General features: G+C 40.3%; 1 protein-coding gene across 1 annotated transcript in view; it reads right to left on the bottom strand.

Moving 5' to 3' along the window:
- The window catches only part of LOC138963975 (uncharacterized), a 77,055-nt gene that overhangs the window by 17,673 nt on the left and 44,825 nt on the right, over positions 1–14,557 (bottom strand). The window contains exon 2 of the mRNA XM_070335835.1: positions 757–961. Coding sequence (XP_070191936.1) covers positions 757–911 — 155 coding nt within the window. The 5' untranslated portion in view covers positions 912–961. The remainder of the gene's footprint in view (positions 1–756; positions 962–14,557) is intronic.

The following is a 14,557-nucleotide window of genomic DNA, read 5'->3' as shown; positions in this document are numbered from 1 at the left end:
TCTCTCTCTCTCTCTCTCTCTCTCTCTCTCTCTCTCTCTCTCTCTCTCTCTCTCTCTCTCTCTCTCTTTCTAACATAGAAACATTTCCAGCACATAAATCAACAATTTGAATAGGTACAACAACAACACAAGTGTACTACACCAGCATACATTATTTGCTATCAAACCTGCTCTAACATTCCACGGCACAAACTATGTATAACACATCGCCGTCTCGTTCACCTGTTCCACATTGGGTAACTAGTCCAAAAAACTCTTTCTTTTTTGAAAAACACGATATAAGAATCTGGCCACCTGCACCACTGAATCCTCTTTATCTACAGACATAACACGTATAATACTGTTCGCATCTTTACTCTGTCTTTTTTCTCTTAATATTTTGACATTAACTCTATAATCACAATATCCTTTGCATACAAACAATACATGTTTCTCGTCTTCCACGTCCTCTCTGCAAACAGGGAAAATCAAAAGGCCCAGTACAACGTCAGTTCGATAGCGGCATTTGGGAGTGTTTAGAGAGAGAGAGAGAGAGAGAGAGAGAGAGAGAGAGAGAGAGAGAGAGAGAGAGAGAGAGAGAGAGAGAGAGAGAGAGAGAGAGAGAGGAGTCTGAAGTCTGAAGTCTGAAGTCTGAGAGAGAGAGAGAGAGAGAGAGAGAGAGAGAGAGAGAGAGAGAGAGAGAGAGAGAGAGAGAGAGAGAGACCGACCAACCAACCAACCAACAAACAACCAACCAACCAACAAACAAAGACTCACAGGTAGGACTTGATATCATCGTCAGAAGAGGAGGAATCACAGAAGGAGGCGGCACACTGGTGTTTGGCTGTGTCACAGCATTGACCTGCAGCGCACTGGAGGTTGACCAAGACACCTGTAGTGTTAGTGTAGCTGCAGTTGCTGCCCGTGCCCATTCTCCGCAAGGCTCATCGTGACGTCACTTCCCCTCAGTGCCGCGCGTGCTCTGAAACGGGAACCAATAGGGTAATAGCTGTTATACTGTGAAGACTGTCTTTTATTGAGCCCAAGGTCGACCTCACGAAGACTTTGCGAAGACGTTTTAGCTAAAGCTCAGTACGAAAACTTCGCGCAGCTTGTTTGTGAAGTCGACTTTGCCCAATTAATTTGTAGATCTTGTAGGTTGCCGCCCCCCCCCCTTCCCACACACACACATATAGCGACCGAATTCTTCACGATTCTTCCACCTCCGTGCTAATTACTGTTCAGTCACCTCCTTTCTCTCTGTTCGTACTTCCCTTGCTGATCGTTGTTTTTTCTGGGCTTTCCCGTGAACGTTTCCTGGAAAATGCGGTGATAACGAAGAACATGTTTGCATAGGGTCGTTTGCCAATACTTGCTGAAGGTTTGAATAATATAATGTCGATTAACGTATCAGCAAACATGTCAGTAGGATAATTGGTGTTGAATATCCCGATATGTCCTTGTGCAGTTCAATCAGCTAAAGGGCAAAATACATATGCGCAGTCGCCACTACACTACATGCTGCGATAGGGATTATGACGAGTACTTGGCCGGTGTTTTTTTCACGCAACGCGTAGCGGGTTGGGGAAAAAAAACTACCTCAATAATCTGCAGTGCGTCATCTGTCCTGTTGGCGTTACATAGGTGAGCGGCCTTATGTTTGCCATTCTTCGGTGGTGCTGTTTCCCATCATGCTGTTTACACAAGAGCCGTATTATCGGTATCGAATCAGCTGTTCATCAAGGATAATTGTAACCGCATAAAAAAAACCAACTCCATGGATCTAACAAGAGATAATGTAGACAGGAAGTGGTGACATCAGATCAACCCCTTTTTAACTGATAGTTTGAGTTTTTGATAAAGAAAGAAAAAAACTAATGAAATAAAGGGAGGAAAAAAGAAAACATCGCTTCCCTTTCCATGTCTCAGACAGAAATAAAGAATTGAAGAAACGAAAGCATCAAAACTCTATTCACATTAAAGATATGAAGTTAATTAATTTTCTACGATACCAATACTAACTATATGTTGTATGGCACCAGAACAAACACCATGTATTGTGTTAACAGTTTGTAAGAGTTGATGTCATCACACCCTGTTTCCAAAAGGCGTCAACTTGCGTCATACTTTTGCTTGCTTGTAGAAAGACATACAATAGTATGTAATGAACACAAACACTGCAACTGACGTCACATAGCACCACTTTCTCGCCTTTTGCTTCTATAGTCAACAAGGGGTTCAATCAGAAGCATTGGGCACATGCAAACACAGCGAACGTCATCACAACGATTCCTAATGACGTCACGTGTTCGTGCTCTCTAATCTTCTTCTTCTTCTTCTTCGTCCATGGGAAGAAACTCCCACGCTCACTCATGTTTTTGCATGAGTGGGTTTTTACGTGTAGGACCGTTTTTTGATCGGCGGGTTATCTACGACCATAGATCTTGACCGCACCCGGAAGAAAGTGGCAGGGTTTCCCCCCCATCGGCAGTTCCGACATAGAACCCCCGTAAAACAATGCGAGACTGGAACTAGGCGGTAGTGGTGGTACCTGATGCGAAAGTTATTACCCCGGTGTTTGTTTTTACCCATTCACATTCATTGAGAATGAGGGCTTGCGTCGTGGCCTGTACGTGCGTGTGTGACTCATTGTTGGGAAAACCCTGGAAGGGGACACCGACTATAGGCTACATGATGTACTCCAAAATGCTTGAATGTAGATGTGGGTTTCAAAACAGAACCAGCACAACTGAAAACCCGCACACAAAAACCAGATGAAATCACAGAGCAAACTCTCAGTATACGAAAGAAAACATTGACGTGTTTGGCAAATGAGAAAGAGAAAGCAGATGATAAATTACAGAGATTGTAATTGTCAGCGATCGGCTCAGACACATTGACGGATGCGCACTTTTTCATGATTGTTCTGTAGACAACAACAACAACAAAAACAACACCAGCACCACCAAAAACAAACAACAAAAACAACAACAACAAATACAAATACAACAACAAAGCCTCGCAAAAAAAGCTTTAAACACACGCCAATTACTCATTGGCTCACGAAAGTGTAGCCTATGCGATGCTAACTTTTGTCTGTCTGTGCGTGCGTGCGTGCGTGCGTGCGTGCGTATGTATGTATGTCTGTGGTAGAAACTTTAACATTTGACTGAACACCGAAATACTAATTTTACCTGCAACAGCTTCAAAGTATTGAAGCAATGATCAACATTTCGTCGACACGTATGTAGTTAAAGTGTGTATCCAAAGAAAACGGGTGGTGGGTTTTTTTTTTTTTTTTTTTTGGGGGGGGGGGGGGTAAAAACAGCTGACTGGTTTGTGTCGTGTGTGGTATGTAGACCAGGTCAGGGGTCAAGGTTAGGTCAGATCGCGTGAAGGATTGTGGTATAGATACAGTTATCACCGAGCTGCAGCTCGCCGATTCGGAGAAGACGACTCATGATTTCACATTGTTCGGTTTCGTAGCTCCAGAAAAATAGATAAAGAAGATACCAAAGGAGATTTCCTACAGATTAATCTGCACAGCGTGTTTCCAGTGTCTGCGCGAGGAAGCACTGTCGAAAGCGCAGTGTCGATCTGGCCATCTGGCAGTCGTGTCCCCGTAAACTTGTAGGCTACAGTTTAGTTTGTTTGTTTGCTTAACGCCCAGCCGACCACGAAGGGCCATATCAGGGCGGTAGTAGGCTACAGACAGACAAATCTAGATCTAGTGTCTCGCACTCTTGCACCGTGTCACCTATGCTTACTGTGTGTGTGTATGTGTGACGGAGTGATTGAGTTTGTGTTACTCACGGTTTGTCGATTTCTTACGTGAGCCTTGAAGGCTTCGCCTCTTGTTTTTGAGATATGTTACTGTGAGTTGAATATTATAAGGAATGCGAAGAAAACAGCAGAGCACCGTCTTGTCATGATAGTTTTCAATAAATGGTGACCTCTGTGATCTCGGAGAGCCGGAGTCACTAATTATCAAACACAGAGAAGTATACGCCTCAACACCAAATAACTGGATTCCATCCTTTCAGCGTGTCACCGTGTTGCCATAGTTTTCAGTAAGTGGCGACTCCCGGAATCACAGAGAGCCGGAGACAATAGTTATTAAACACAGAGAAGTACCCATCAACACCAAATAACTGGATTCCATCCTTTCAGCGTGTCACCGTGTTGCCATAGTTTTCAGTAAGTGGCGACTCCCGGAATCACAGTGAGCCGGAGACAATAGTTATTAAACACAGAGAAGTATACCCCTCAACACCAAATAACTGGATTCCATCCTTTCAGCGTGTCACCGTGTTGCCATAGTTTTTAGTAAGTGGCGACTCCCGGAATCTCAGAGAGCCGGTGTCACTGACTAGTTATCAAACACAGAGAAGTACCCCTCAAAACCAATTGACTGGATTCCATCATTCTCTCATGTCCTACTTGTAATATCGTAATCATAGCAACTCCCAGGATATTTCCTGTTCGCGGCACTAACTATTTTACTTCCCGGTGTAACACGAAATTTTTACTCCACGAAAAATTTACTCCGGAGTAAATATTTCGTACGAAATTCTTACTCCGAGTACACTTTTCGTACGAGAAAAGAACTCCCCAAGGCACGAAAAAATTACTCACTCCACGAAATTTTTACTCCCCATTTTTACATTTAGTCAAGTTTTGACTAAATGTTTTAACATAGAGGGGGAATCGTGACGAGGGTCGTGGTGTGTGTGTGTGTGCGCGCGCGCGTGTGTGTGTGTGTGTGTGTGTGGAGCGATTCAGACTAAACTGCTGGACCGATCTTTATGAAATTTGACATGACAGTTCCTGGGAATGATATCCCCGGACTTTTTTTCTTCTTTTCGATAAATGTCTTTGATGACGTCATATCCGGCTTTTTGTAAAAGTTGAGGCGGCACTGTCACACCCTCATTTTTCAATCAAATTGATTGAAATTTTGGCCAAGCAATCTTCGACGAAGGCCAGACTTCGGTATTGCATTTCAGTTTGATGGCTTAAAAATTAATTAATGACTTTGGTCATTAAAAATCTGAAAATTGTAAAAAAAAAATTTTTTTTATAAAACGATCCAAATTTACGTTATCTTATTCTTCATCATTTTCTGATTCCAAAAACATATAAATATGTTATATTCGGATTAAAAACAAGCTCTGAAAATTAAAAATATAAAAATTATTATTAAAATAAAATTTCCTAAATCGATCCTTGTGGGTTCCTGATTCCAAAAACATATAGATATGATATGTTTGGATTAAAAACACGCTCAGAAAGTTAAAAAGAATAGAGATAAAGAAAAGCGTGCTATCCTTCTCAGCGCAACTACTACCCCGCTCTTCTTGTCAATTTCACTGCCTGTGCATCGAGCGGTGGACTGACGATGCTACGAGTATACGCTCTTGCTGTAAAAATGCAGTGAGTTCAGTTTCATTCTGTTAGTTCGACAGCTTGACTAAATGTTGAAATTTCGCCTTACGCGACTTGTTTTTACTTCCAGTAAAAATCTCGTACGCAAAAATGGGATGCGGGCGAAGGGATAATGCCAATAAGTGATCTCGCGCACACGAATGTCGCGCTACCCTCCTTCCACCCCTTCCACCACCAAGACTAACAGGGGACAAGGGAGTAAAAATGTCGTACACCTGGCATGGGAAGTTAAATTGCTTGTGTTTGGGTGAGGTAATTTATTCGTTATTTATTCGTCAGGGGAGTAACATTTTTGTACGAAATGTTTACTCGGAACTCACCTGTCTTGGGGAGTAATTTTCTCGTGAAATGGGGGAGTGCTTTTTTTGTAAAGGGAGTAACTTTTTCGTACGAAATGTTTACTCCGGAGTAAAAATCTTGTGGGAGTAATTTTCTCGTGTTACACCGGTTCATATCCTTTTTGGGACAATATTCGTGTGGTCCGGTTATTATGCTGTTTGGGCTTTGTTGAGATATTCCGGTCATGCCGTGTTTGTGATATTTCTGTTTCCAACCGTCGTTTTCGTGGTCTTATCGTGACAGTATTCGTTCGCCTTTTTCATGTTTTGTTTATGGGGTTTCACGTCCAAGGACTTAACGGCAGAGATGGCACGGAAATTAAGTTTTGTTTCTTTGGCAAGGTTTTCAAGTTTTATTTAAAGATTTTTGATAAAAAAAATCCTCAGTAAAAAGGTGTTTTGTTGTCCTTAAAAGTGACATTTGAATAAATCATGGGACAAAAAGGAAGTTTTTTGCGAGTTTTTGTATTCAAAAATTTAATTTGGGGACAGATTCATCTTCCAGAAAAACAAAGATAGAACTTTGCAGAATGTTTATTTTACTCTAAAAATCTACCTAGATGCAACAACAGAGCAACTTCTTCAAATTTATCCAAGCGGAGCGCGGGCGAAGCCCGCGCGTAGCGAGGTAGTTTTTTTTTTCATCTCCCAGCACTGAAAATTTTTTGGCCAAGTGGTGTCTGTCTGGACATTGTTCTAGAATTCATCTTTTAGCACAATATTAGCGACACTGTTTGGACAATTCTATTAAAATTAGGCGTACAAACTGATTTTGTTTCGGGGAATCCTCTCAGAGGATCAGAATTTTCATATAATATCATCGGAAGCTGTTACAACGGGAAAATGTGAAACTTTTGTCACTTTTTAACATGGAATTTCATCTTTGAGCGTTTCAAGCGGACTTTAATAAAATAGTTATTTGCGAATTAAGCAGCGGAAGACACTCACCGGTTCAACATGTGTATGGTCATTAAACCTCAAAACATTTCAGTAAGTGGTTTAGACAAACACCTCCGCCATGTGAGGGTGACTGGTTTGTAGCTGAAGAGTTTTTTTCTAAAGTGTGTTCTAAATACAAATGACGTACTGGTAATGATGTAATGAGTTGTTCTAATCTTGTTCTTGGAACTCTTGCTGTTCCAAGCTTGTTCTTAGCAAGTCTTGGTGACGAGAACAAAGACTATCAATGAAATCTTTAGAAATAACCTCTGACAACGACGACGATGACGACGACGACGACGATAACAACAACAACAACAAATGACATCGACGACGACGACGACAACAACAACAACAACAACAACAACAACAACAACAACAACAACAACAACAACAACAACAACAAAAACAACAACACGAGAACAACAACAATCACGACAACGAACATGACAACAACAACACCAACAACTACGACGACAACTACAACGACTGGGTTATGATGACATCACCAATGATTTAAAGGCCGTTAAAAAATCGTTAAATCCTATTTCTTCACTGATTCTTATGAAATTTTAAAGGTAGGTTTGTTGTCCCCAACTTATTTTCACTCCATACTTTTCCAGAAGAAAAACATAATTTTGGCAGTTAAAAACCGTTAAAATTCAATTCTTCACCGATATTTATGAAATTTTGTGGGTAGGTTCGTTGTCCCCAACTGATTTTCACTCTATACTTTTCCAGAAGAAAGACATAATTTTGGCAGTTAAAAAACGTTAAATTTCAATTCTTCACCTATCTTTATGAAATTTAGTGGGTGGGTCCGTTGTCCCAAACTGAATTTTAAGACATACTTTTCCAGACAAAAAACCTTATTTTTGGCAGTTAAAAACCGTTAAATCTCAATTCTTCATCGATATTTATGAAATTTTGTGGGTAGGTTCGTTGTCCCCAACTGATTTTCACTCCATACTTTTCCAGAAGAAAAACATAATTTTGGCAGTTGAAAATCGTTACATTTAAATTTTCACCTATCTTTTTGAAATTTAGTGGGTGGCTCCGTTGTCCCAAACTGAATTTCAAGACAAACTATTCCAGTCAAAAAAACTTATTTTTGGCAGTTAAAAACCGTTAAGTCTCAATTCTACACCGATATTTATGACATTTTGTGGGTAGGTTTGTTGTCAGATTTGACATGATGGCAGAATTGAAAGTGTGAGATATCCTGATGTTTCACAATTTATGCTGCATAATTCAGCCCCATAGGCGCTTGAATTTTAGGTGGAGTTGGGTTTTTTTTCAGCCCAAACCAGTAACCCCCACATGGTTTTCATGTCCCTTTCTGAGAGACTTCAAGAAGTTTCAATTTGACGTCATGATTAGCCTGCCGCATTAGCAAGTATAAAAACACGTCATCGATGACACATTTTAAGACACAGAGAGAGAGAGAGAGAGAGAGAGAGAGAGAGAGAGAGAGAATCATGTACACACAGATGGACGACTTCGCTTGGGGTATGTACTGCCCGGCAGTACACATCTACTTAATCCAAGCGGAGCGCGGGCGGAGCCCGCGCGTAGCGAGGTAGTTTTTTTTTTCATCTCCCAGCACTGAAAATTTTTTTGCCAAGTGGTGTCTGTCTGGATGGACATTGTTCTAGAATTCATCTTTTAGCACAATATTAGCGACACTGTTTGGACAATTCTATTAAAATTAGGCGTACAAACTGATTTTGTTTCGGGGAATCCTCTCAGAGGATCAGAATTTTCATATAATATCATCGGAAGCTGTTACAACGGGAAAATGTGAAACTTTTGTCACTTTTTAACATGGAATTTCATCTTTGAGCGTTTCAAGCGGACTTTAATAAAATAGTTATTTGCGAATTAAGCAGCGGAAGACACTCACCGGTTCAACATGTGTATGGTCATTAAACCTCAAAACATTTCAGTAAGTGGTTTAGACAAACACCTCGGACATGTGAGGGTGACTGGTTTGTAGCTGAAGAGTTTTTTTCTAAAGTGTGTTCTAAATACAAATGACGTACTGGTAATGATGTAATGAGTTGTTCTAATCTTGTTCTTGGAACTCTTGCTGTTCCAAGCTTGTTCTTAGCAAGTCTTGGTGACGAGAACAAAGACTATCAATGAAATCTTTAGAAATAACCTCTGACAACGACGACGATGACGACGACGACGACGATAACAACAACAACAACAAATGACATCGACGACGACGACAACAACAACAACAACAAAAACAACAACACGAGAACAACAACAATCACGACAACGAACATGACAACAACAACACCAACAACTACGACGACAACTACAACGACTGGGTTATGATGACATCACCAATGATTTAAAGGCCGTTAAAAAATCGTTAAATCCTATTTCTTCACTGATTCTTATGAAATTTTAAAGGTAGGTTTGTTGTCCCCAACTTATTTTCACTCCATACTTTTCCAGAAGAAAAACATAATTTTGGCAGTTAAAAACCGTTAAAATTCAATTCTTCACCGATATTTATGAAATTTTGTGGGTAGGTTCGTTGTCCCCAACTGATTTTCACTCTATACTTTTCCAGAAGAAAGACATAATTTTGGCAGTTAAAAAACGTTAAATTTCAATTCTTCACCTATCTTTATGAAATTTAGTGGGTGGGTCCGTTGTCCCAAACTGAATTTTAAGACATACTTTTCCAGACAAAAAACCTTATTTTTGGCAGTTAAAAACCGTTAAATCTCAATTCTTCATCGATATTTATGAAATTTTGTGGGTAGGTTCGTTGTCCCCAACTGATTTTCACTCCATACTTTTCCAGAAGAAAAACATAATTTTGGCAGTTGAAAACCGTTACATTTAAATTTTCACCTATCTTTTTGAAATTTAGTGGGTGGCTCCGTTGTCCCAAACTGAATTTCAAGACAAACTATTCCAGTCAAAAAAACTTATTTTTGGCAGTTAAAAACCGTTAAGTCTCAATTCTACACCGATATTTATGACATTTTGTGGGTAGGTTTGTTGTCAGATTTGACATGATGGCAGAATTGAAAGTGTGAGATATCCTGATGTTTCACAATTTATGCTGCATAATTCAGCCCCATAGGCGCTTGAATTTTAGGTGGAGTTGGGTTTTTTTTCAGCCCAAACCAGTAACCCCCACATGGTTTTCATGTCCCTTTCTGAGAGACTTCAAGAAGTTTCAATTTGACGTCATGATTAGCCTGCCGCATTAGCAAGTATGAAAACACGTCATCGATGACACATTTTAAGACAGAGAGAGAGAGAGAGAGAGAGAGAGAGAATCATGTACACACAGATGGACGACTTCGCTTGGGGTATGTACTGCCCGGCAGTACACATCTACTTAATCCAAGCGGAGCGCGGGCGGAGCCCGCGCGTAGCGAGGTAGTTTTTTTTTTCATCTCCCAGCACTGAAAATTTTTTGGCCAAGTGGTGTCTGTCTGGACATTGTTCTAGAATTCATCTTTTAGCACAATATTAGCGACACTGTTTGGACAATTCTATTAAAATTAGGCGTACAAACTGATTTTGTTTCGGGGAATCCTCTCAGAGGATCAGAATTTTCATATAATATCATCGGAAGCTGTTACAACGGGAAAATGTGAAACTTTTGTCACTTTTTAACATGGAATTTCATCTTTGAGCGTTTCAAGCGGACTTTAATAAAATAGTTATTTGCGAATTAAGCAGCGGAAGACACTCACCGGTTCAACATGTGTATGGTCATTAAACCTCAAAACATTTCAGTAAGTGGTTTAGACAAACACCTCGGACATGTGAGGGTGACTGGTTTGTAGCTGAAGAGTTTTTTTCTAAAGTGTGTTCTAAATACAAATGACGTACTGGTAATGATGTAATGAGTTGTTCTAATCTTGTTCTTGGAACTCTTGCTGTTCCAAGCTTGTTCTTAGCAAGTCTTGGTGACGAGAACAAAGACTATCAATGAAATCTTTAGAAATAACCTCTGACAACGACGACGATGACGACGACGACGACGATAACAACAACAACAACAAATGACATCGACGACGACGACAACAACAACAACAACAACAACAACAGCAACAACAAAAACAACAACACGAGAACAACAACAATCACGACAACGAACATGACAACAACAACACCAACAACTACGACGACAACTACAACGACTGGGTTATGATGACATCACCAATGATTTAAAGGCCGTTAAAAAATCGTTAAATCCTATTTCTTCACTGATTCTTATGAAATTTTAAAGGTAGGTTTGTTGTCCCCAACTTATTTTCACTCCATACTTTTCCAGAAGAAAAACATAATTTTGGCAGTTAAAAACCGTTAAATTTCAATTCTTCACCGATATTTATGAAATTTTGTGGGTAGGTTCGTTGTCCCCAACTGATTTTCACTCTATACTTTTCCAGAAGAAAGACATAATTTTGGCAGTTAAAAAACGTTAAATTTCAATTCTTCACCTATCTTTATGAAATTTAGTGGGTGGGTCCGTTGTCCCAAACTGAATTTTAAGACATACTTTTCCAGACAAAAAACCTTATTTTTGGCAGTTAAAAACCGTTAAATCTCAATTCTTCATCGATATTTATGAAATTTTGTGGGTAGGTTCGTTGTCCCCAACTGATTTTCACTCCATACTTTTCACCTATCTTTATGAAATTTAGTGGGTGGGTCCGTTGTCCCAAACTGAATTTCAAGACAAACTATTCCAGTCAAAAAAACTTATTTTTGGCAGTTAAAAACCGTTAAGTCTCAATTCTACACCGATATTTATGACATTTTGTGGGTAGGTTTGTTGTCACAACGACGACGATGACGACGACGACGACGATAACAACAACAACAACAAATGACATCGACGACGACGACGACAACAACAACAACAACAACAACAACAACAACAACAAAAACAACAACACGAGAACAACAACAATCACGACAACGAACATGACAACAACAACACCAACAACTACGACGACAACTACAACGACTGGGTTATGATGACATCACCAATGATTTAAAGGCCGTTAAAAAATCGTTAAATCCTATTTCTTCACTGATTCTTATGAAATTTTAAAGGTAGGTTTGTTGTCCCCAACTTATTTTCACTCCATACTTTTCCAGAAGAAAAACATAATTTTGGCAGTTAAAAACCGTTAAATTTCAATTCTTCACCGATATTTATGAAATTTTGTGGGTAGGTTCGTTGTCCCCAACTGATTTTCACTCTATACTTTTCCAGAAGAAAGACATAATTTTGGCAGTTAAAAAACGTTAAATTTCAATTCTTCACCTATCTTTATGAAATTTAGTGGGTGGGTCCGTTGTCCCAAACTGAATTTTAAGACATACTTTTCCAGACAAAAAACCTTATTTTTGGCAGTTAAAAACCGTTAAATCTCAATTCTTCATCGATATTTATGAAATTTTGTGGGTAGGTTCGTTGTCCCCAACTGATTTTCACTCCATACTTTTCCAGAAGAAAAACATAATTTTGGCAGTTAAAAACCGTTACATTTAAATTTTCATCTATCTTTATGAAATTTAGTGGGTGGGTCCGTTGTCCCAAACTGAATTTCAAGACAAACTATTCCAGTCAAAAAAACTTATTTTTGGCAGTTAAAAACCGTTAAGTCTCAATTCTACACCGATATTTATGACATTTTGTGGGTAGGTTTGTTGTCAGATTTGACATGATGGCAGAATTGAAAGTGTGAGATATCCTGATGTTTCACAATTTATGCTGCATAATTCAGCCCCATAGGCGCTTGAATTTTAGGTGGAGTTGGGTTTTTTTTCAGCCCAAACCAGTAACCCCCACATGGTTTTCATGTCCCTTTCTGAGAGACTTCAAGAAGTTTCAATTTGACGTCATGATTAGCCTGCCGCATTAGCAAGTATGAAAACACGTCATCGATGACACATTTTAAGACAGAGAGAGAGAGAGAGAGAGAGAGAGAGAGAGAGAGAGAGAGAGAGAGAGAGAGAGAGAATCATGTACACACAGATGGACGACTTCGCTTGGGGTATGTACTGCCCGGCAGTACACATCTACTTTATTGACAGATGTTATTTTCTGGATAGATATCATAAGCACAAAATAATTTTCAGACAAAAATCCAAGGTTTTGTACTTTGACAGAATTCTAAAATCATTCATGTGTCATTCTTTAAATGTCTCTCTGTTACTGCACAAAGAAACCATTTCTGGAGAAAATACAAAAAAGAGCAAGAAGATTGGACATTTAGTCTAGAAGATGAGCATTTTCCAGTTAAGGCACTGATATTCAGACCGGCATGGTTGGCCTAGTGGTAAGGCGTCCGCCCCGTGTTCGGGAGGTCGTGGGTTCGAACCCCGGCCGGGTCATACCTAAGACCTTAAAATTGGCAATCTAGTGGCTGCTCCGCCTGGCGTCTGGCATTATGGGGTTAGTGCTAGGACTGGTTGGTCCGGTGTCAGAATAATGTGACTGGGTGAGACATGAAGCCAGTGCTGCGACTTCTGTCTTGTGTGTGGCGCACGCTATATGTCAAAGCAGCACCGCCCTGATATGGCCCTTCGTGGTCGGCTGGGCGTTAAACAAACAAACAAACAAACAAACAAACTGATATTCAGAATATGATTCTAAGAAAACAGCGCCAACAGTTTTCAAAATGGTGTCAAATGTTAATAAAATAGTTTTAAAATGATATTGTCCTTCTTATTGCAAAAAAAGAGGTTGACCATCACAACATTACATTGCACAGTTGTGGTTCTGAGAGCATTTTTATCAGTGCCAGGTTCTGAAATTTTCATTGGGGTAATCTCCTTGTCGTTTATTGCGGAATGTGCAATTTTGTCATGGTAATGCTTATACTTTACACTTTTGTTTGTTTGCTTAACGCCCAGCCGACCACGAAGGGCCATATCAGGGCGGTGCTGCTTTGACATATAACGTGCGCCACACACAAGACAGAAGTCGCAGCACAGGCTTCATGTCTCACCCAGTAACATTATTCTGACACCGGACCAACCAGTCCTAGCACTAACCCCATAATGCCAGACGCCAGGCGGAGCAGCCACTAGATTGCCAATTTTAAAGTATGACCCGGCCGGGGTTCGAACCCACGACCTCCCGATCACGGGGCGGACGCCTTACCACTAGGCCAACCGTGCCGGTTATACTTTACACTAAGATAGCCACATTATTATAGTTGACGCAAAACAACAGGAAAAGCTACAAACGTACTAATTATCTGAGTTCGTCATCAATGCCTGATTCGCGTCGTGTTGATACAGCTATATATAAACCTCTTTCCCAGTTTACACAGAAAATTAGCAAGCACACAAAGGCAGTTCTCGGAGTTTGTCGGGTGCGTGTATGCCCGTTTATACCATGGCAACAAGCTGTCGAGGCCTGCTGATACAGAACATTAATAAGCGCGACAACGCCTCTGATGTCATTCAAATGCCTGTTTAACACCATGGCCACTCACCTCTCGCCAAGTTTACATAGAACATTAGCAGGCGTGCTAGTTTTTCTGAGTTTGTAGTTCTAACGCCCGCTTAAGAACACAGACTTAAATTTACAACCTTTTCTGAGTTCCTCATTCTAATTTGTTTGTTTGTTTGTTTGCTTAACGCCCAGCCGACCACGAAGGGCCATATCAGGGCGGTGCTGCTTTGACATTTAACGTGCGCCACACACAAGACAGAAGCCGCAGCACAGGCTTCATGTCTCACCAAGTCACATTATTCTGACACCGCACCAACCAGTCCTTGCACTAACCCCATAATGCCAGACGCCAGGCGGAGCAGCCACTAGATTGCCAATTTTAAAGTCTTAGGTATGA

Source organism: Littorina saxatilis, linkage group LG4, assembly GCF_037325665.1.
Source record: "Littorina saxatilis isolate snail1 linkage group LG4, US_GU_Lsax_2.0, whole genome shotgun sequence".
NCBI classification, from domain to species: domain Eukaryota; kingdom Metazoa; phylum Mollusca; class Gastropoda; order Littorinimorpha; family Littorinidae; genus Littorina; species Littorina saxatilis.
Note: the sequence above shows the minus strand (reverse complement) of the source record. Positions and strands in the feature narration are given on the sequence as shown.